Raw genomic sequence first — 23,088 nt, 5'->3', positions numbered from 1 at the left:
TGATGGGACTTGGGTTCGAACAAAAAAAAAATGGGTTGAATCACGTTCTTCTATGACGAAAGGGCTCCGGATTGGTTGAGCGGAAGGGAAACGTCCTTGAAAGGATTGGCTAGCCGCTAGCGAACTCTATTGGCCGTTGGAGCAGCCAACGGCCAGCAGAGGCGCGAAAGCTTTTCTTTCCTCAAAGCCGGACGTGTTGTGAGGGGGACTGGATTGGACGTTACTCTCCTAACCTGGGAACTACCGGAAGGGGAAAAAAAGAAAGATGGCTGCCGTGGTAAACTTGCTTTCTTCTCCCAAGATTTCGGGGAGATTTTATTATCTCTTCGCCGCTGTAAGAAACGGAAGGTGTGCGCCTGGCCCGGGTAAGCGAAAAACAACCCTGCGGAACCTGCGAGGAAGATCATGATAATCTTTTCCCCTGTGGTTGAGCCATTAACTTAGGACAGGATAGGATAGAACAGGGGTCTCCAATCTTGGCCACTTTACGACTTGTGGACTTCAACTCCCAGAATTCCTCAGCCAGCAAAGCTGGCTGAGGAATTCTGGGAGTTGAAGTCCACAAGTCGTAAAGTGGCCAAGGTTGGAGACTCCTGGGATAGAAGAACGAAAGAATTCAGGCATTTGAGCGATGTGCTTTTAATGGGCAATCACATCAAAACGTGGTTTTGCCCATTGAAACGAGAGAACCTCAACAACGGAATAGTCTCTCCAGAGAAGCATAACTAGCTCTCACATTAGCATAATTTAGGCCGCACTTTTCTATTTTTTTCAGGCTTTTTAATCGGCCTTATTATTTTGAATGACCGCCTGGCAAGCAGTCATTTTCATTTTGCATTGTATTTCATTTTAATGTGTATATATAGGTGGTTAAAGTGTACTTTTTTATTGCAGACTGCCCAGAGACCATAGGCTATTGTGCAATTTAAATTTTTTTTAAAAAAAAGAAATAATAATTACAGATACTCTAAGTAAAAAAGGGCCAAATGTGAATTTTGGGAATTAATGCATCAAAATGACACCTGTTACAATTATCTAGTTTGGATGTTATGAGCCTTTGCGGGAGGCATACCTTGCAATAGAATAATAAAATAGCTTTTGTTATTAATAGGCTTTGTAAATATGGTCTGCTATGCAGTTTACATTATACTCTTTTCTCTGTCCCTCCACAGCTTTTTCTTTTTAATATGACATACCTTGGATTTATCCAGAAGGGCTGTTTTTATGGTCTTTCACATACTATTATTTTTCAACCATATTGTTTAGTTACCATTTTTAAATGGCTACTACAACACAGTCATTAATTTGTCCATAAAAGCAGTGGTGGGATTAAAATAATTTAACAACCGGTTCTCTGCCCTAATGATTTCTTCCAACAACCAGTTCACCAAACTGCTCAGAAAGTTAACAACCGGTTCTCCCGAAGTGGTGCGAACTGGCTGAATCCCGCCACTGCATAAAAGCTATTAGTAACTTTTTTTTGGAAGCCTAATATGAAGTAAACTCCTGCTGCTATTCCTGGAGGAACAGACACAAACTTCTCTACGCTTAGTATTGAAATGTAAGCTTTGCAAAATCTTAGGCTAGTTTTTAAAAGTTGCCTTCTGACTATCAGCTTTACTGAAGAGAATTAGATCATACTCTATGAGCTTGGTATCTGTAGTGAGGACAGCTATCAAGTCTTCCTCCATCAGTTTGTATCTTTTTAATAATGCTTCTGGAGGGAATTTCTCCCAATATGGCTGGGAGCAAGCAAGCCACACTTCTCTGGTAGGCTTCTTACTTATTTGCAGGCTATTCTTCCACTGGCTTGCATGGGGTTGCTTTTTGTTTATGGTAGCTATCCATATGATTAAATGCAAGCCTGAGCTGTCAGCATTTTTGCTAGTTTCAAATACATCATTCATGCGTCCATCTCAGTTTTTTTATATTGATGACAAAAAGGTCAAAAAGGAAAACAGGAAGTCAGCTATTTCTGTTCAGTTCTTTATTTGGCTGGTTAGTATCTTTTAACAGGTTTGTACTTTTGTATTTCTTTTCAGGTAGATCATGGAAACGAGAGAGTAGTTCACACGAACAGGAATCCAATCAAGAAGATATGGTAAGATCTTACTATAACATACTTAAACTCCATGGATTGTTAAATAATTGACACAGAATGTTAGAATATAGTGAATACAGTAAAGTACTTGTAATATGTGTAATTAATTTTAAAAAAGAAAGAAATCTGGTTGCACTTTCCATAACACATAGAGACCAATATAAAATATCTACAAATAAAATGGGGATGTTTCTAATTTCTTCCAATAAAATTGTGAAAAGTTGATCCTAAATTTAAACTGGTATTACAGATAAGCGCATTGAAAAAGAACATATAGGACATTATAGTTACACCAGTTTGCAACCTCAATATTGTGTCATTAAAAAAAGGTAAAGGTTCCCCTTGCACATAGGTGCTAGTCATTCCTGACTCTAGGGGGCGATGCTCATCTCCGTTTCAAAGCCAAAGAGCCAGCGCTGTCTGAAGATGTCTGTGGTCATGTGGCCAGCATGACTAAACACCAAAGGTGCACGGAACGCAGTTACCTTCCCAACAAAGGTGGTCCCTATTTTTCTACTTGCATTTTTTTTTACGTGCTTTCGAACTGCTAGGTTGGCAGAAGCTGGGAGAAGTAATGGGAGCTCACCCTGTTACGTGGCACTAGAGATTTGAACTGCTGAACTGCTGACCTTTCAATCGACAAGCTCAGCGTCTTAGCCACTGAACCACCGCAACCCACTATTGTGTCATTATAGCCAATCTAAATAAATAAATAAATAAATAAAATATAAATAAAATAAAATAAAGTAAAGTAAAACTAAAAAAAATAGTTTTAGCCCTCTTGTGGATTTTATTTCCTGGTTTGGTCCATCTAATTGGGCTGACAGAGTTTATGCAAAAAGATGCCCTCCTTGATGAAGGACTTCAGGAAGAGCTAAAAAAAAACCCAACTAAAATTCCTGTCGTTTCAGCCTGTTTCAATGGAAAACCCCTACAAGGAGCCTCCTAAAAAGTGTGTCTTGTGCGGTGTAACAATTGACTACAAGAATGTACAGGTAAATTAATAACTTAAGAATTTGATGTTGTGTTATGTTACAACACAAACAGCAGAAATTGTTTCAAGATTCTGTTGGCCTAGATACCAGAAGACTGGGAGTTCTAGACCTCTGGTAGGAATGAAATGAATGGCTGGGTGACTTTGGGCCAGTCACTTTCTCTCTTCTGGAACCCACCAACTGAAATGACCTGGCCGACGGGGTCCCTAGTATGCCCCTTCTGCTGGTGTGGGTGGGATGGGCTAATCACATCGGGATGAGTTGGTTTCTCAGGTGACCTGGATCCATACCACGAAGATCTTTAAAAGTGACAACCAGCACCTTGAATTGGACCCAAATTGGCAACCTGTACAGCTTGCAAAACAATGGTATAACATGGGCCGTTGTAGCCTCTCCCCTCCTGCCCCCAAAACTGCCCATGCAGCTGTGTTCTGCACCAGCTGAAATTTTCTGGATACACTTCATGTTTTATTTTATTCATTTTTTATTCAGGGGGTGCCTTGCTTTCTTTTATCTGTTTGTAATTGTTTTAATTTAGTATTATATTTTGTAAGCAGCCCAGGGTGTGTTGCAGTGGGTATAATAAATTTAAATAATTAAAAAAAACCCTATTTAAATCTAGGTACAAGTGAAAAATGAAGATAGGCAAATCTTGTATTGTTGTAGCATAACAAATACAGGTGGCCTTTGCTTAATAGCTAATGGCTCAGTGAACATTTGAAGTTAAGACAGATCTCCCGTTAGTTATAACCTGTTTTTTTATGTTCTAACTGCTGCACACACTCATGTGCATACACAGCCCAGTCACGATTGCAATTTTCTACAATTTTTGCCAGTTTCCAGCATTTACTTCCAGTTTCTGGCAAAAATTTCCCACTGGTGAAAAAGAGATTGCTTAACAACCACAGCATTCACTTAATGACTGCTGCCAAAAAGTACATAGTTATCGAGTGTAGTCATGTGGCGATCCACTTAACTGCCATAGCTCAATTATTGTACATTTCTTGCTGGCTAGATATAGCGACTCTTAAGGCTTGTACCAATGTGAACCCACTTTCTTACTATTAAGAAATAGCTTGACAATTTTTGCTTAATCACAAAACTGTGATTAAAAAGGTGGAATATGTGACCCTGCTCCCAACTCGTGTATCTAGTTTGATAGGCTGCATTTTACCCACAACAAACCTCTATGCTACAATCGACCTAGTGTTCCAAATCAAACTGCATATTTTAATTACACAGGTAAATAGTTATTGTGTATACCATGGCCATCCAGAGTAACTAACAGAGAGGTGTTAAATAGTATAAAATCAGATACATCACTGGAGGATAAAATCATAAGACTACGTCTGATTTACTTTGGCTATGTCATGAGTGGAGAAGGGAATGATGCCAGGTATGATTAGGGTAGGGGTATCAAACAAGGCCTGGGGTCCGGATGTGGCCCCTCGGGTACTTAGACCTGGCCTGCAGGGCTGCCCTGGAAATAGTGAAGGACCAGCCTGTGGTGTTTCTGCCAGCCAAAACGGAGCTCACAAGGGTTCTAGGAGGCCATCCCATCCAATCCAGGCGGCCACATATGGTCCCCCCCCCAACCCCCCGAGCTCAGTTTTCTCTGGCTGAGGATTGCAGGAGGCTGTCCCAACTGAAAACGGAACTTGGGAACCCGTTTTCACTGGCAGAGTGCTCTGGCCACCACAGGCGCCCCCGACACAAGTGATATCATGCTGGCCATGCCCCCTTGCCCCTCACCCCCCCCCCCCGAGGTCAAACACAACCCTGATGCAGCCCTCAATGAAATCGAGTTTGATACCCCTAGGTTAGGAGAACAAGAAGGGGCAAGCAAAGAACCCGCTGGCTTGATAACATCAAAACTGATTCAAAGAGAAACTATCCAACAACTGAAAGAATTTGTGCTGGAAAAGGGTAGCATGGAGAGCACTTGCTTATAAAGCTGCCAAGAGTCAGATATGACTAAATGGTTAAAACAACCAAACGTTATTGTTTTAGATTTTCAAATAAAATATGATTTTACACCAATGCACTCATTTTGTTTAAACAACTATGAAATATTATCCAATTGCAAATATTTGCTACCCAAAGTATTTTATTTAAATTTTTCTTTTACTGCTTTGAAGACTGAACCAACTTATTTCTCCAACAGCTTTTATCACAGTTTATTTCACCATACACCGGTCGCATACTTGGTAGTCATATAACAGGTATGTACAAAAAACAATTTTAGCAGAATTATATCTACTCATCTCCAGACCAAATTGTGAAATACCATTCAGTACTTTTAACATAAGAATTTTAAATCGTTGATACTCATTCTGAGTTATTCTGGCCCAAGTACTGTATTTTTCGGAGTATAAGACGCACCTCCCCCCCAAAAAAGGGGGTGAAAATTTAGGTGCGTCTTATACACCAAATGTAGCCCTGCCCACCCACTGGCCTCCACCCTTTGGCCTCTGCCTCCCAGCAATTTATCTCCTTGCAGCAAGAAAAAACAGCTCGCTTCAGCACAGCCTAATTAGCACAAGTTGATTGGATCGGCCTCCTGACTCTCAGCTGTTTTGCATGGGCCTCTGCTGCTTGCTGCAAGGAGGTAAATTGCTGGGAGCAGATTTTTTTTTTCTTGTGCTAATCAAGCTATGCTGAAAACAAAAATGAAAGTAAAGCAGGCTATTTGCTGCAACAAGGCAAAATTGCTGGAAAGCAGAGGTAGATTTCTTTTTGTTTTCCTCACCAAAAAAGGTAGGTGCGTCTTATACTCCAAAAAATACGGTACATGCTTTCTAAAATAAGAAAGTAAAAAAGTTACTTAAAATAATTTTAATTTTTTAAAAACAAAGGCTCAAATGAAATTGAGCAATTAGTATTTTTGAAATGTATTTTGAAATGACTTTGTTTGCTTCTTAGGCTTATGTACAAAGAAACAAAAAGAAATGGGAAGAGCCATTAGAAGAGCCCATTGCAAGGGTAATTATTATAAAATACTCATACCTTTGGATGATTTATAAAAACATTGTTTTTAAAACCTAATTATTCTTTTACAGGATTTATGTCGGTTATGCATAAGGACCCGATGTTTCGCAACGACCCCAAAATATGTAATATTAAATATCCAGAATAAATTGTATCAATTATGCCTAGCCTATTTTTGTAATTAGACTATGTTTATTATTAGAATGTTAATTAATGAGCTATCAATATGTCCATGATGAGAATATTATTTCATTCATTCTGATGACAAATTGATCATCAACTATAGCATTGTCAGGAGAGAATGTGTCTTTATAGTAAATATCTGTTTGCTTCAACTTGTATGCTGTCTTTTGGACTTATCAGAATGCAGTTGTTTAAGATGCAGCATAAGAAATAAATCTTTTTACCTACTGACACTGTATTCCTACTTTGAATTAGCATCTCTTGGACATTTTAGCTGAAATACATAATAAGGTTGTAGAAATTCGAAGTATTAAAACTACATTGTTTAAGCAGTAACTATGAATGGAATTCATAGATTGGTCTTTTTCACTAAACATCTGGGATCGATGTTCCATTTCAAAACCAGCGTTGCTATTTAAAGGAAGTACCATTGCATTCTTAATAAAGTTCTTATTAAAAAGAACAGGTAGGTTCTTGGTCTTTGCGTTTTCTGATATACCCTCTAAGAGAGTAAGCAATTTAAGATTTAGTGATGAAAAGCAACCTGAACCTTTGTCCACGTTGTACGAATGATGCCGATTTAAAAGGGTTGAGGTTTTATTTCCAAAACGTTGGCTCAAGTATTCCACGTATTAATGAAGTGTGCTGATAACACCAGCAGCACCAGAGGTGAGAATAACAACTACTAAAATCCTTTGCCACTGGAAGGGATTAAAGAGTTGAAGACAGCATGAGCCCATCAAGGTGTCACATCTTTGGTTGCATTGCTGTTGGTCGTAACATTTAATTCTTGGTCATTGTTTTCCTGGTCTTCTTGAAATAGTTTTTGATTAAGGTGGAAAGAGCGCAGTCTTTTGCATGCCTTTGGCCCACTTGCGTTCACAGTGGCTTTTCGCTTTGACGCCTGCCTCGTTTCAGTTTCAGGGAAATTACTTTCTTTGATCATTAAAGTTAATTGGTCCATGATTTGGATGTTGTGATCAGCAGTGCATCCCTGCTTAGAAATCTGCCTTCCTTTCAACGTAACCGTGCTTGTCTGCAGCCCGGAATTTGGGAAAAAGTGCTGCAAAGCTTGACAGAGAAAAATATTCTCTTTTGGCTCATCTGAGTAATTTCTAGCCTTTCCTAAGAAGAAAAGAGAAAGGGGGGGGGGAGAGTCAGATTAGAAGATATTTTCATTAGATGGAAAGACCATAGCAGTAGGCTGAATATATCAACTGAAAAGCAGCGTTGTTTTTTTCCCTTGTAGAGAAACAATTTATATTAGATGCCCAAATAAGAATATAAGGTATTTAGCAGTGATGGAGAACCTATGGCACGCATGCCGGAAGTGGCACGCAGAACCATCTCTCCGGGCACACCAGCCATTGCCCGTTGCTCTTCCAGATTGCGGTGCACACATGCACGCCAGTCAGCTGGTCTTCGCAAATGGGTGCGCTGGAAACCGGAAGAGCAGCTCCCTGGTGTGTGTGTTCACGCGCTGGGAAGCTGAGCTTCTGGTTTCTGGCACTCCCGTGCGTGCGCACCGGGTAACTACTCTTCCGGTTTCCGGTGCTCCCCTGCGTGTGCTCCTGTTTTGGCACTCGGTGCCAAAAAGGATTGCCAACACTGGTATATAGTATCAAGGGATTTCAGAGAAAGCTATTTTTTATTTAGTGAGGGAATGTAGCTCTCCTGAACTTTTTCCAACTGACTTGGAATACTGTAGTTTCCTCATTAGTTGGCAAGACAGGAATTGTCATTAATTTTTTCAACAATTGACTACAATTTTAAAATGCTGCAGAAATTGCCAAACCAATTTCAACATTTTAAAGTATTTTTCTACTTTCCTTAACAAACTAGATTTTATTTTAAATCACTTTTTCTGATTACATGTAATAAGTAGCTAAAGAATGAAATCTTGCTTTATTTTCCTGCCTGGCTATACACTACAGCGCCTACAATATATGTGGCCACCCCTTGGTTTCTTTACATATATACACACATGTATGCACATACAAACTCACGTATCATTTGTAAAATCCTTTATTATTGGATAAGAAGGGAAAATCATCGTTTTTGGCTTTTTGTAACAGTTACTTGTGTTACAAAAAGCCAAAAACAATGATTTTCCCTTCTTATCCAATAATAAAGGATTTTACAAATGATACGTGGGGTTTGTATGTGCATTTATGTTACAAGTAACATAAATGGATGTTTGTGACAGCCTCCTGACACACCTATTAAATGCCAAGTTTAAACCATGGATGGAGATGTATAAATTAAATGGAAATTATGGCATGCACCCAGTGGTGAAATGTAAAATTTGTTACTACCGGTTCTGTGGGCGTGGCTTGGTGGGGGGGGTAATATGACAATGGGCGTGGCCAACTTTTTTTTTTTAACTTTTAAAACCATTTTTTACAACCTCTGGCTGAAGAGGTTGTAAAAAAATGCTTTTAAAGCCTCTGACGATCCCAGCTGACTTGCCTGATCAGCAGAAGCTTTTTTTCCTTTTAAAAACATTTTTTCTATAACCTCTTCGGCCCAAGAGGTTGTAGAAAAAATGCTTTTAAAAGCCTCTGATGATCCCAGCTGAGCTGCACGATCATCAGAGGCTTTTTTTTTTTTTTTTACTTTTAAAAGCATTTTTTCGGCCAAAGAGGTTGTAGAAAAAATGCTTTTAAAAATTAAAAAAAGCCTGATGATTGTGCGGCTCAGCTGGGCAATGGGGGGGGCGGGGGGGCAGGGATTTTTGCTACCAATTCTCCGAACCACCTGCCTCCATCGCTACCGGATTGGGCGATCCGGTCCAAACCGGGAGCATTTCACCCCTGCATGCACCATGATCCTCTCTATAAGCCACCTTTTGCTAGTTACAGGTAGTCCTTAACGTATGACCAGTCACTTAGTGACAGTTCAAAGTTACGATAGACCTCCCCAAAAAAGTACTTGTGACCTGGTTCTGAGGTTCCGCCTCCTGTGGTCACATCATTGTATTTCTGTTGCTTGGCAACTAGCCTGAATTTATGGCCATTTGAAGTGTATCTATGTGGCCACGATTTAGGACATTTTTGCTCAAAACCAGCTTTTACTTTCAAATTTTGGCAAAAATACTCCATAGTGAACAAATAGGTTTGCTTAAATACCATGATGTGGCATTTGCTTAATAAGCACTGCAAAAAAGGATACAGTCATGTGATGACTCGTTTTACAACTATCATGACTGATTTCTGTAACAGGCAGGCTTCATTACAGTTGTAAAATGAGAATTACCTGTACTGTCTTGGATCTGGTTTGGCAAAATGGCTGGGGCATAATTAAGAGAGCAGGTAAAGAAATTTGGGAAAGGGTAGGTTATTGTCTGATCCCAATTCTCATGCAAGGAATGCACCAAGCAAGTTCAGACACATGAAACATTTGTGGCTGACTAAATTAAAGGTTTATCTGTGCTCTAGCCATTTATTCTCTATGTTCACTTTTCTCACGAGAACAAACATGACAAAATGACCCAGAACTTTCACGCATTTAAGTTATTTTGTCAGATAACCTACTACTACAATGAACTTTTATAAACATTGGTATATGCAGCATTTATCTGTATGCATAAAAACAAAACCAGCTGGAGAGCTCAATTTATGAACCAGCTTACTAAAATGGTTATTTTCACAAAGTCTTTGGAAGTACTTTATTTACTATCAAATAATTTTTTAAAATTACAGCTTGTCCATGTTTTGCTGAGAAAAAAATAAGGGAGATAAGTCTTTTATAGCAAAACCAATAATGTAATAACAACGAATTAAGAAAATTTTCTATACAATAAACTTGTAGTATGTAAGAAGGACTTTAGCTTTTTTAGCCACAATAAGCTACCTTACCTGTAGTTTTCTTTTGTTCTTTTTTGCTTCTTACTTTTTGTCTCAGCTGATCTATTTGTGATAATAGATTCTCTACTGATTTTTCACTATCCACTACTTTACTGCACAGGTTCTAGAAGAAGAGAAAAAGAACACCTCTATGGAATGCAAGGTTTTTTATCAGTAATCAAAACATGTTTAAGGGTAGCTTTCTAGTTTAATTTAATTTAATTAATTCAATTTATATGCCGCCCCTCTCTGAAGACTCAGGGCAGCTCACAATACATTTAAAAAATCATTATAAAAAACATTTAAAAATTAAAAACATTAAAAACTCATTCACGCCATTCACGGCTGGATCTCGCCAGATCACAAGAGCGAGATCAACGGCCCCAGACCTGCCGGAAAAGCCAGGTCTTCACCGCCTTTCGGAAGGCCAATAGGGTGGGGATGGTCCGGACCTCAGGAGGTAACTGGTTCCAGAGAGCTGGGGCAGCCATAGAGAAGGCCCTCCCCCGCGGGCCCGCCAGCCGGCATTGTTTAGCTGACGGGACCCGGAGGAGACCAACTCTGTGGGATCTTACCGGTCGCTGGGAGCTATGCGGCAGAAGGCGGTCTCGAAGATAATCTGGACCTAAGCCGTGTAGGGCTTTAAAGGTAATAACCAACACCTTGAATTGTGACCGGAGACCAATAGGGAGCCAGTGCAGCTCACGGAGAATTGGTGTAATGTGGGTGTATCTAGGTGCACCCATGACAGCTCGCGCGGCTGCGTTCTGGACCAACTGTACTCTCCGAACACTTTTCAAGGGTAGCCCCATGTACAGTGCGTTGCAATAATCTAACCGTGAGGTGACAAGGGCATGAGTGACTGAGGAGAGCCTCCTGATCCAAGTAGGGTCGCAATTGGTGCACTAGTTCTTACATTACCCTAATTCCTATATTCTTCATAGGAATGCGCAATCATTTTAGCCTTGGAGGCTGCACAACTACCACAATTTGTGTAAATTATGGTGGTGTTTTTGCACGATGGCTGTATTTTCAAAAATAATGCCATATAGATAGTTTTTGACTTATGTTTGTAATGGAACTTGCCAATTATGGTCATAAGTCATGATAGTTGTAAAACATGACCGGCTTGTTTTTAATGATCTTTTTTTGTAGTGGTCATTAAGCAAGCCCATTGTTTTGGCTATGGGTGGTTTTGCTGGAGACCAGAAATAAATATTGATTTTCAGCAAAAAATAATAATCATAATCATAATTTAAGGTCATGTGACTACAGGACCCTGCAATTAGAAGTAAATGTGGGCTGATTGCCAAGTGCCCAAATTATAGTCAGGTGACTGTAGGGGGAGTGGCCACTGGAGCTGAGTCATGAGTACATGTTGAGGGGGATCCGTTGTAACCTTGAATGACTGCTAAGCAACTGGTTGTAAGTCGAGGATGACCTTAATCTGGCAAAAGTTCTAATAGATGTATTTGGATCTTTCCTAGACTGCGATATCCTAATAAGTAATATTTTCCTGAATATTTATTTGAGATGTATTAACAATTGTGTTTCAATTTTCTACCGCTACTTAAAAGTCACAAAATAGGTATTCATAACTTACCTTTAGTTCTGTCTGCAAAGTAGAATACATTTCGTTTATTTTATGAACCTCTTTTAGAGACCCATCTTCATTAAAGAATTCTGACCTTTGATACAAAAAACAAAACAAAACCATAGCATGTACTATTTTTATCTTATTTTCAGAAAATACAGTACTGAAATGTAGATATTTCAAAATCTAATCATACAGACTAACAAACCTTTATTTGAAACAAGAAAATGCCATCAGGTGCTTTCGAAATAGACAAGTTTATTTTGTAAAGATATTGTTAATTGACATTCAGGTTAAAAACAAAAACAGTTAAAGGCTATCGCGTCAACATAACAAAAGTTAAGACAAATAGTAATCATTTCAAACATCCAACAGTATCAGCCATATAGAGTCAAAATTCCAGCAGTCTTAAGCAACTTTTATCAGTGTTTTAAAATCATGTATTCAATATAATAGAATCGAATAGAAATGTCTTTCTATATATAAACAAGTCTTAAAGTTGCCACGGTTAGAGACCCCTAATCTGAAGTATAACTGAGAATACCATGCAAAATAGGAGAAGGCTGTTTTCCTACCTGTGTTCTGCCATCACTTTACCAAGCCCCGAAGAGATACAGGAACCAGATACAGTTCGATAACCTTGTTGTTCTGCCATTCCTAGATTGGCTACAACTACTGGCACTTTCTGAAAAAGCCTACAGAAAACCCAAGTACATAATTAGAGATACTGGAATTTTATTTTCTGTTGCATATGACAAATGTGCAATTTGTTAATTGTCTCCAAGAACCATAGGATTTTTGCAAACTCATTTATTTATTTATTTATTTATTTATTTATTTATTTATTTATTTATTTATTTATTTTCAGATTTCTATACCGCCCTTCTCCTTTCGGACTCAGGGCGGTGAACAGCCAAGATAAAACATTTATACAAAAAAGTTAAAATAGATTTAAAATAATTAAATAAATTTGGCCCGTAATTTAAAACATTTCAATTTAAAATCCGTATCAAATTCTAAAACCAACCATAAAATCAGGACAGCCCGGCTAACTGAAAAAAATAGGTTTTTAGGGCCCGACGAAAAGTCCGGAGGTCGGAGATCACTCGTATCTCTGGGGGTAGATTGTTCCAGAGGGTAGGTGCCACCACAGAGAAGGCTCTTCCCCTGGGGGTCGCCAGTCGACATTGTCTGGCCGACGGCACCCTGAGGAGGCCCTCTCTGTGGGAGCGAACTGGCCGGTGGGTTTTCCACCTTTGGAGACCAAAACTTTTCTTTTTTTGCATAGCAACAGAAGTACTGGTTGCTCTTATGACCATGGCAAGAGGCCATACGAGGCCTCTGGGAAACTTTGATATCGAGAAGGCTGGGAAATTCTGGGAGTTGAAGTCCACAAGTCTTAAAAAGTTGCCAAGTTTGGAAACCCCTGTTATAGACGGATAAAATAACTTACAGACTTTATTTACAGTTTTAATTTTTGTAAGAATCAGTTGATTAATTTTGCCAGAGATGATAAAAGTAAAATATGAAAGTTTTAACTGAAATGAATAATTTCTGCTATAATAAACTGTTTCAATTTTCAAACGGAATGCATAGAACATGGGTATCAAACTGGATTTTTTCGATGGCTGGATCAGCATTGTAGTTCTCCTCCATGGGCCAGCAGGGGGAGGCAGCGGGAGGGACACAGGCTGGACGTCTCCTCTAGCACCCTGCCGACCAAAACGGGGCGTGGGGGGGGGGGGCTGTGCGTGGCTCCCTCTGCCCTGTTTTTAGCCTGAATGACCTCCTGCAGCATTTTACTGGCCAAAACAGAGTGCGGGGAGTCATGTGCAGCCCCCCCTCGTGCCTCATTTTCACCCTCCATAGCCTCCTGCAGCACTCTGCTGGCTGAAAACGGGTCGCATGGAGGCCACCACGCAGCCCGTTTTTGGCCAGCAGAATGCTGCAGGAGGCCGAAAATGGGCTGGGGGGGGCATGCGGCTTATTTTGACCAGCAGAGGCGCTGTGGGCCGGTCCTTTGATATGTTCAGGCCGGCCCCATGGGCCGGACTTAAGCACCCCACGGGCCTTGACTTTGACATAGAATCCAAGTTATCTTGCGGGGTAGGCGGGGTGGGCTTTGAGTCAGTCTTGATTCCTGGCAATTGTCTGGACAACTTTGTCATTTTCTTGGCAAGATTTTCAGAAGTGTTCTGCCTTGTCTTCTTAGGGCTGAGAGTGACTGGCACCAAAGTCACCCACTTGGCTTTGTGCCTAAGGCAGGACTAAAACTCACACTCTCACAGTTTCTAGCCTAGTGCTCTAACCACAGCACTGATCTAGTCCTCTTACCTTGAGTTACACGGTATTAATGCCAGATCATGCTATTGTATCGGAATATGCTATTTCTAACCAGAATGAATAAGGAACTGAATGAAAAGAAATTGTGCAAGATTTGTTACTTACGCCTCTTGTGGCTTATGCAAGGCATATTCGAGTCTGTAAGTGGATGAGCTTGAAGAGGTTACGTTGGAAGTGAGTAACAGAAACACAAGATCCTGATTTGATAAGTGAGATTTTAAGTGCTGGTGAAGAAGCTGTTCTCTGAACGTCATTGTCTGGTCAGTATTACGCCTGAGCTTGTACCAACCAATCACATTCTGGAAAAGAAAGGGCATTCTTTAAAAAAAAAAAAGGCTATGTAGAAATGTGTTATTACTTTGAAAGAGAACATGACGAAAAAGAACTGTGATTAACATTTTAATCCACGAGTCACTACAATAACTAATACAGCTGGGATAAATGAGTTCCAGTAATTATATCTAACCCAGGGGTCAGCAACCTGTGGCTCCGGAGCCACATGCGGCTCTTTGGGCCCTCTGCTGTGGCTCCCTGTCAGGTGATCCCACCACTGGCTGGCCCCACCCCTCGCCCTCCCCTCCCAGTCACTCTTCGCCTGGCCTGAGAAGGTAAGGGTGACGGCGAGGGGTGGGAGAAGCAGCCAGGGCAGAGACAGAGAGATACAGAGAAAGGGGGAAAGAGACTTAAAGAGATATAGAGAGGGAGGGAGGGGGGAGAGAAGGAGAGAGGGAGGGAGGGGGAAAGAGAGATGTCAAAAGGATTTTGTGGTTCCCGGTGTTTTTTAACAACTGGTTCTCTGCCCTAATGACCAGCTGGGTAGGCATGGCTAGGGGGGGTCATCATGTGACCAGTAGAAGTGAGTGACATAAAGTTGGCCACGCCCACCCAGGTTTTGTGGCTCCCGGTGTTTTCTGTGGGAAACAGGTCCAAATGGCTCTTTGTGTATTTAAGGTTGCAGACCCCTGATCTAACCCAATCTTTCAAAGAAATTCACAAACGTTACTGGCTTTGAAAATGTATTTATTTATCTAGTTTCATATTTATATTTTGCAATTGAGTATGTATGTATGTATGTATGTTTTCTTTCAATCTATTTACCGGTATATAGCTACTTATCTTTCAACAGGGATTCTGCATCTAACATAAAATCTAAACTCAAAATCCAAAATAAACAAGAGAGTAAAACCCAATGGCTAATAAGTTTCAAAACAATTTGTTGCATCATTTAAGGAACTGACTCACATTTACTGACTCCAGCTTTTATGCCTGCCTTTATTTTAAGCCTGGTTATAATTTCTAATTATGTTTAACAATACTTATTTCAAGGACACCGTTTTGCTTTTATGCATATACATTTTAACTTAACTTCTGAAGAATGCTAAAAAAGAAAAAAAATATATGTATGTATGTATGTATAGGACAAAAATTCAGCCAAAGGAATATAATGATTATAATGGATAACAAGTTTGTGTCAACTCTCGAAACGACTCTAGCTGAAACCATACTCTACTTGGCTTCGTTTCTAAGTTGCCATGTATTGTGTGTGTGTGTGTGTGTGTGTGTGTGTGTGTGTGTGTGGGGACAGGATGTGAAGAATGTAGAATATTTTCCTCTACAGTGCCAGAAGTAACAGCAATAAGGCTCATGAGAACCAAGGTCAGCTGAACCTGCCCTAGCAACGGCAGGAGGGAGTGACGAGAAGGTCATCGTCTGCTTGGTTGGTTAATGTGACTTGTGACACCAGGCGGGTGGACAATATCTATTCCTTAATTATACCAAAGCGCGGGAATTATTCAGAGTTGGTTTCACATTTGAATGTGTATCCAATAAACAGGATGATCTTTGAGAAAAGCCACAGCCTCAGAGTCTTGAACTGATTGGGAGCATTACTCAGAACCAAGACAGCTTGTAGAAGTATAATCTAGGAAGTACATTGCTTAGTCCGTGTTAATTCAGAAGCATTTAAATACAGGTCGTTCTCGACTTAAAACTGTTTGTTTATTGACCATTTGAAGTTACAATGGCAGTGGAAAAAGTGAATGTTTTGCAGCACCCCTATGGTCATGTGATTAAAATTTGGACATTTGGCAACTGGTTCACATTTATGATCGTTACAGTATCCTAGGCTCATATCATCCCTTTTTGCGACTTTCTGACAAGCAAAATCAATGGGGAAGCCAGACTTATTTAACAACCGTGTTACTAACTTAACAACTGCAATGGTTCGCTTAACGTGTGGCAAGAAAGGTAATAAAATCGGGCAAAACTCACTTAACAACTCTCTTAAGTAGCAACAGAAATTTTAGGCTCAATTATGGTTGTAAGTCAAGGACTACCAGTATGATCCATAATCAAAGTACAAAAATTCTGACAGTGGCGTCAAATATAATTCCTTTTTGAGGAAATTTGTACAAATAGACCCATTATCTGCAAATTTAGGCATATATATCTGGGAACAAGTCCTATCAACCTTGCTGAGACATTACTTATAAACTTATAATCAAATCACATCTATTAATCAAACTATGGAGAACTGCGGATGAGTTTAAATAAAATTGTTTCTATATATGCTCATGCAATACTATTAAATTTAAATACAAATACCTTTTTGCACCCTGACAATATTTTCTTCAACATTGGTTTATTCAGTTCTCCAGTTGCATTGTAAAAGCTAAAAATGATGAAATGGGAAGGAATAGAAATACTGAGTTAAATATATCTGCAGTTAGTATTGTTTCTAGTCATTTTTAATTTTTTCCCCCTGAGGATTTCATAGGAAATAAAAAAATAATACAGAAATCAAAAGTTTTGGCCTTGGGAAGTAGACAAGAATAAATGTTCCTTCTCCCAACAAAATTATTGAATTACAATTTGGTTTGGCGACAGTAAAATCTGAGCTGTATGTATGTTTTTCTGTGGTTGATTTGCAAAGAGATAAGGGCCAATATCATAAAATAACCAGTCGAAATGTTTAACGTCATTGAAAAATAATAAATTGACTACTGACTGCATTGTAAAGAGTTTTATAGAACCTATGGGTATATTCTTGGAATAGCGTATTAATCACAGCAAAGGGAAAGTTCATTTAAAATGTAACATTAAGATGATTAAAAAAAATTTAAGTGGAACTCACAACCATATAAAACTCACATTACTCTCAATCAAGTTTATATTGGAATAATCTACAGGGCTGCAGTTTCCTTTCTTGACATTTCTGTTTTAGGGTCACATTAAATGGATACGAAGCTCTCAGTGAAAACAGATGCTGTCATTTAATTGTTCCATGAACTTCTTGAGACTATCCTGCAGATACGATTCTAATTCACAATCACAGCTAATTCCACCCTCCTGCACTTCTAAAATGTACCACCTTGTGTTTTATAAAAAGATATACAATTTATTTTACCTACCTGAAGAGTTGATAACATGGAATGTGCTTTTGTATATCTGAAATAAAGTAAGATATTATATTACTTCTTCCAGAAAGTGTAATGTAGACATGCTTGTGATATGTTCTTTTATTTAAAATAAAAGTTATGTATTATTCAATACATGGCTTTATATTATAATCATATGAGATTTGTAAATCCTGGAAAAATCACTTAATGTAGTATTTCATGCAACACCATTCAGTTTTTCTATCACTTTAGCTTATCTGCACTTAAAAGTGCAGATGAGCTAAAAATCGTATTGTCAAGAAGCTTTGGAATGACAGCATGAAGCTGGATTTTTCGAACATTAAAATTAATTTTAAAAATTAATGATAATCGACATTTATGGGATTAGTGGCAAATTTTAAAGGCTTGAACAGTTTTTCATAGTGTAATAATAATAATAATAATTTTATTTCTATACCGCCCTTCTCCCGAAGGACTCAGGGCGGTGTACAGCCAATTTAAAAACACAAGACACAACAATGATTAAAATTTAAAATAATTAAATAGATTTGGCCGGTTTAAAACCCCAAAAATTTAAAATACCCCAATTTAAAATCATTATGTTGATAGCCCGGCCTGGCGGAACAACAGGGTCTTCAATGTGCAACGAAACACTCGAAGGTTGGAGATCTTACGTATTTCCAGGGGCAGTTCATTCCATAGGGCTGGAGCTCCCACAGAGAAGGCCCTCCCCCTGGGTGTCGCCAGCCGACATAACTTGGCCGATGGCACCCTGAGGAGACCCTCTCTGTGGGAGCGAACTGGCCGGTGGGAGGCTATTGGTGGCAGAAGTCGGTCTCGAAGATACCCGGGTCCTATGCCATGGAGCGCTTTAAAGGTGGTAACCAGCACCTTGAATCGCACCCGGAAGACCACTGGGAGCCAGCGCAGCTCGCGCAGGAGGGGTGTCACACGGGCAAAACGAGTTGCGCCCATAACCACCCGCGCGGCCACATTCTGGACCAGTTGGAGCCTCCGAGTGCTCTTCAAGGGGAGCCCCATGTAGAGAGCATTACAGTAGTCCAGCCGGGAGAACAAACCCATTTGTATCCTTGCTTTTTATAGTTCTTACGAAGCAGGGAAATTAAAGATCTTTTCAAATAATTTCAGAAATGGGAGGAAGATGTAGGAAATTATATGTGATGGAAAATATTACTGTGTTCCATTTTGTTCCTTCTGAAAACTACATTAAAATAACACATATTCCCGTTTTATTGGTACTACATACCGATTGTATGGTCTTAGAAATCTCAGAAGGCAGATGGTGGTGATAGTGGAAAACCTTGCAAAAACCTATTCAGGTGTGCAAAATCTTTCATTCACATGTGACAAAACATATCTATCTGAGCCACCCTTCTGCCCTAAATAAAATGGTCCCTTCCAAGCTTGCAACAGTGATATTTCAAGCTAAAGACTACACTAAAATGCTGGAAACAAGTTTTTGCACTTTGAAATCAGGGGTTCCCCAAAGTTTTATGCCTGAAATTATTTAAAAGGGAATTATTTTGCACCTCTTTTTTTTATTTAAATCGGTGAACTTACCAATTGTATACACAACCTCAACATCATCCATCTGAGAGTCGGTAATGCTGTTTTTGGCTTCACCTTTCACATCTCCAAGGAGAAAACCTTCCTGTGAGCAAAATAAAAATGTGTCAAACCAAGACCGTATTAGAAAATCCCAAGATTCAAATTCAAATGTAAGCCTAGAATTTTTTGGGGGGGAAATGCTGAAAAGACGACTTAAAAGACAATTCTCTGTGATAGAATAGCAAAGTTGCTAAATTTCAAAAAGATCGCACCAATTTTTTCTAAGTGTCTCTATTACTTCATTTTTATTCCTCTTGACATGGAATTGAAAGCAAGGGTTAAACTATTTTATCCATGTATAGGTTTAAGAGCCAAGCAATTGAAATGAGGATTCATTAACAGATTTTGGTTAATAATTATATTTTTTAAGAAAGGAAACATTGCTTTATTTAATACGGAAAAATACCCAATATGAATAAACAAATAATTAATTTAAAAGCAATATGGTTCAGAAATAAATGCCCAGTCATCAAATATAAATTCTTAATCTTACCCAATATTTGAAAGTCTCCTTCATGCAGGAGATGCAATATCTATCACAGGTACAGTTAATCCTTGATTTATGATCGGTTGCTTAGCAACAGTTCAAAGTTATGATGTACCCCCAAAAGTTAGTTATGACAGATTTCTAACAGCTGCACACGCATCTTTGTGGTCAAATTACTGCATTTCGGGTGCTCGGCAACTAATTCACCTTTATTTACAACATTTCTGGACAGTGTCCAGTTTTTTCGGCCAGTTTTCAGAAAAAAAACCAACAACCCGGCCATAATACATTGATTTGCTGAACGTCTGCTGCAAATAGTCGTAAAATTGGGTCCGGTCATGTTAGTGCTTCAACTTATGACTGTCATAATTTAGGATGGAAATTCTGGGTACCATTCAGTTATAAGCCAAGGACTACTTGTATTCATAATCAATGGACCAACTTATATTGTTTTCATCAGGTAGTCTACAATGGGTTGTAGTTAATACAAGTTGAGAAACAAAAACAAAAAAAATCTTAACTTTTGCAAACTAACCAGTGGGTGATATCTGACAGTGTGTTCCTTATGCAGGTAGTCCTCAATTTACAACAGTTCATTTAGTGTCTGTTCGAAGTTACATCATCACTGAAAAAAAGTGACATAACCGTTTTTCACACTTAGGACCATTTTAGCATGATCACGTGATCATGCTAAAATCACATGATCATTCGGATATGTGATAACTGACTCACATTTATGACGGTTGCAGTGTCCTGGGGTCACATGATCCCCTTTTGCAACTTTCTGACAAGCCAAGTCAACAAGGAAACCAGATTCACTTAACAACCGTGTTACTAATTTAACAGCTGCAGTGATTCACTTAACAAATGTGGCCAGAAAAGTCATAAAATGGGTCAAAAGCTCACTTAACGAATTTCTCACTGAACAACATAAATTTTGGGGCTTGATTGTGGTTGTGAGTTGAGGACTACCTGTAGGCTCACTTGGTCCAAGCATCCTTTTTCTAAGGTCTTCCCTGCTAGCCTTGCTGTATGGATCAACTATAAATGCCCAACACTTTAATTCATTCTATTTTGTTTTAAAGGTAAAGGTTCCCCTCGCACATTATGTGCTAGTTGTTCCCGACTCTAAAGGGCAGTGCTCATTTCTGTTTCGAAGCCGAAGAGCCAGCGCTGTCAGAAGACGTCTGTGTGGTCATGTGGCCGGTATGACTAAACGCCGAAGGCGCACGGAACGCTGTTACCTTTCCACTAAAGGTGGTCCCTATTTCTCTACTTGCACTTTTTATGTACTTTCGAACTGCTAGGTTGGCAGAAGCTGGGACAAATAACAGGAGCTCACCCCGTTACGTGGCACTAGGGATTCGAACCCACTGAACTGCCAACCTTTCTATCGACAAGCTCAGCATCTTAACCTTGCTGCGTCCCCTTGCTTTACATTGTTTTACATACCCCAAATTTACAGGACAGGATCATCCACATATATTCTTCAGCTCTGTGCAAATCAAGCTTTTGTGAGGTGGGGGGAAGAGTGACATATATAGGGCCCCAGCTAGGTAAGCTGGGGGACTCACCGAAGCCTTGGTATGGCATTGCATTACTTCCTCTCGAAGTAACTGTAACAGAGTTGGAAGGGACCTTGGAGGTCATCTAATCCAACCCCCCTGCTCAGGCAGGAAACCTGATACTATTTCAGACAAATGGTTGTCCAATCTCTTCTTAAAAACTTCCAGTGTTGGGAGCATTCACAACTTCTGGAGGCAAGTTGTTCCATTGATTAATTGTCAGGAAATTTCTGAAATTTCTCCTGCTCATGCAGGAGACCTATACTGCAAATGAAGCAGGCAAAAGTCAATGAAACAAAAGAGTTTCTTCAGTGGGAAGACTTTGCACTGGAGGAGGCTGCTTTTGAGGAGATTGTGCAGAAACGGAGAGGCTCACATTGAAAATCAAACAGAAAGAAGCCACAGAATATTTTTCAAACATGGAACTTATTTTACCAATGGTTGGGGAATAAGGAAGGGAATCTGTATTGTTAAGCAACTTAAAATACCCAGACCACACTATGTTTGTTAAGCACTAAGACATGCAATAAATAGAAAATTAAATACAATTGATTGAAAAAAGTCCATGAAACAAACAAACCCCGTCTCTTCAGCGGGAAGAGTTTGCGCCGGCGGAGGCTGTCCATCAGCAGCGTTTGAAGGCGAGGGAAATTCAAAATAACACCGCAACGTAGCAGCCACCGAGAACCACACAGACAATTTAACAGTTTGCTCACAAAGGGAGGATCTATTTAGATATTAACTATTAATATCTATTAACAGGGATGCCACGTGCGGAGCACGAATCAAATCCTCCACGGGGTGGGAAACCCCCGCGCAAGATTGTCCTTTAATGCGGCGTTCAACTGTTGCAAAGAAATCAACCCCCGGGTCTGTTTTGCAGCAACTCTCAGTTGGGAGAGTTCGGGTGTTTGCAAAAAAGCAAAAAAACAAACTCCTCCAGGATTCCCAGCCAGGGCGGCCAAACCTTTAAACAAGCACTTGTATTTAGAGTGTGGGAGCATTGAGAGGATCTTGCATTTAAAAAAAAACAACCAAGCGGATCCCCACTGTTCAAATCCACGGAAATGAATTGTGGGGAGGAGGACTGCGCCAAGCGCGCGGGCGCGCTCCTTCCCGCCTACCGCGCGGGGTTGTTGTGGGAAACCCATTAGTAAGGAAAGGACCCCCCCCTCCCCGTTTTGGAGCTTCTGGAGGAGGAAAAAGAAACTGAAGTCCACCATTTGCCCCCTCACTCCTCCAAAATAGTCGGGGGTGGGGTGGGGTGGGATCATAATATTTTGGGGAGAAATGCCGGCGGGGTGATAATTTGGCTCCAGGCGAAATGAAACTGAAACTAAGCCTTCCCCAAGGAAGGAAGGAAGGCAACGCGCGCTGCCCCGTTTGAAAGGCTTTCTTTGGAGGCGTCTCTCCAAACAAAAACAAAACAAAACCCAACAACCGCGGGGCGAGGCGGGTCGGTCTCCTGCGTGAGCAGGGAGGGGGGGAAGTTGGACTAGATGACCTCCAAGGTCCCTTCCAACTCTTGTTACCGTTACTTCGGGGCGCGGCGGGACCCCGATTTGAGGCGTAGGCGCAGGCGCGCGCGCGCAAGGCAACCTCTCCAAGCGCGGCGCGGCCCCCCCCCTTTTTTTTTTTAACCTACCGAATCCGAGTCGGTGCTGAGGTGGTGGAAAGCGAGGGCGCCGAAGAGGAAGCCCGGCAGCAACGCCGTCGTGCTCTCCCCCTCCATCCCCGGCGAGTCGCCTTTCTCCCCCCCAACCCCGCCACCCCCGGGTCGGAGGAGGAGGAGGGCTTCGCTGGGAGGAAGGACGGAGCAACAATGGCCGCGCCCGGCCCGCCAGCGAGGAGGCGAGCGCGCAGAGACCTCTAGCGCCCAAAGGGAGCGCGGCACTGCGCCCCGCCGCCGCCGCCTTTGCGCGCCGGTGGGGGAGGAAGGCTCCGCTGGCTGGACCCTCCC

General features: G+C 40.5%; 2 protein-coding genes across 2 annotated transcripts; one reads left to right on the top strand and one right to left on the bottom strand.

The window, feature by feature from the left end:
• The first annotated feature begins 223 nt into the window (after positions 1 to 223).
• MRPS18C (mitochondrial ribosomal protein S18C) lies at positions 224 to 6,500 on the top strand. The gene is made up of 6 exons (XM_070948430.1): positions 224 to 365; positions 2,043 to 2,101; positions 3,013 to 3,096; positions 5,261 to 5,318; positions 6,019 to 6,078; positions 6,156 to 6,500. The coding sequence occupies exons 1-6, from the start codon at positions 266 to 268 to the stop codon at positions 6,230 to 6,232; spliced, it is 438 nt and encodes a 145-aa protein (XP_070804531.1). The 5' UTR covers positions 224 to 265; the 3' UTR covers positions 6,233 to 6,500.
• Positions 6,384 to 22,860, bottom strand: ABRAXAS1 (abraxas 1, BRCA1 A complex subunit). Its single transcript, XM_070948429.1, has 9 exons — positions 22,774 to 22,860; positions 19,029 to 19,119; positions 17,460 to 17,496; positions 16,654 to 16,720; positions 14,155 to 14,348; positions 12,282 to 12,401; positions 11,716 to 11,800; positions 10,125 to 10,236; positions 6,384 to 7,392 (listed from the first exon to the last, which is right to left on the bottom strand). Exons 1-9 carry the CDS (start codon positions 22,858 to 22,860, stop codon positions 7,007 to 7,009), a joined length of 1,179 nt encoding a protein of 392 aa, XP_070804530.1. The 3' UTR covers positions 6,384 to 7,006.
• Positions 22,861 to 23,088: the final 228 nt, after the last annotated feature.

The sequence above is a fragment of the Pituophis catenifer genome, unplaced genomic scaffold, assembly GCF_029215685.1.
Source record: "Pituophis catenifer annectens isolate HBS135680 unplaced genomic scaffold, rPitCat1.0.hap2 SCAF_8, whole genome shotgun sequence".
Classification (NCBI taxonomy): domain Eukaryota; kingdom Metazoa; phylum Chordata; class Lepidosauria; order Squamata; family Colubridae; genus Pituophis; species Pituophis catenifer.
Note: the sequence above shows the minus strand (reverse complement) of the source record. Positions and strands in the feature narration are given on the sequence as shown.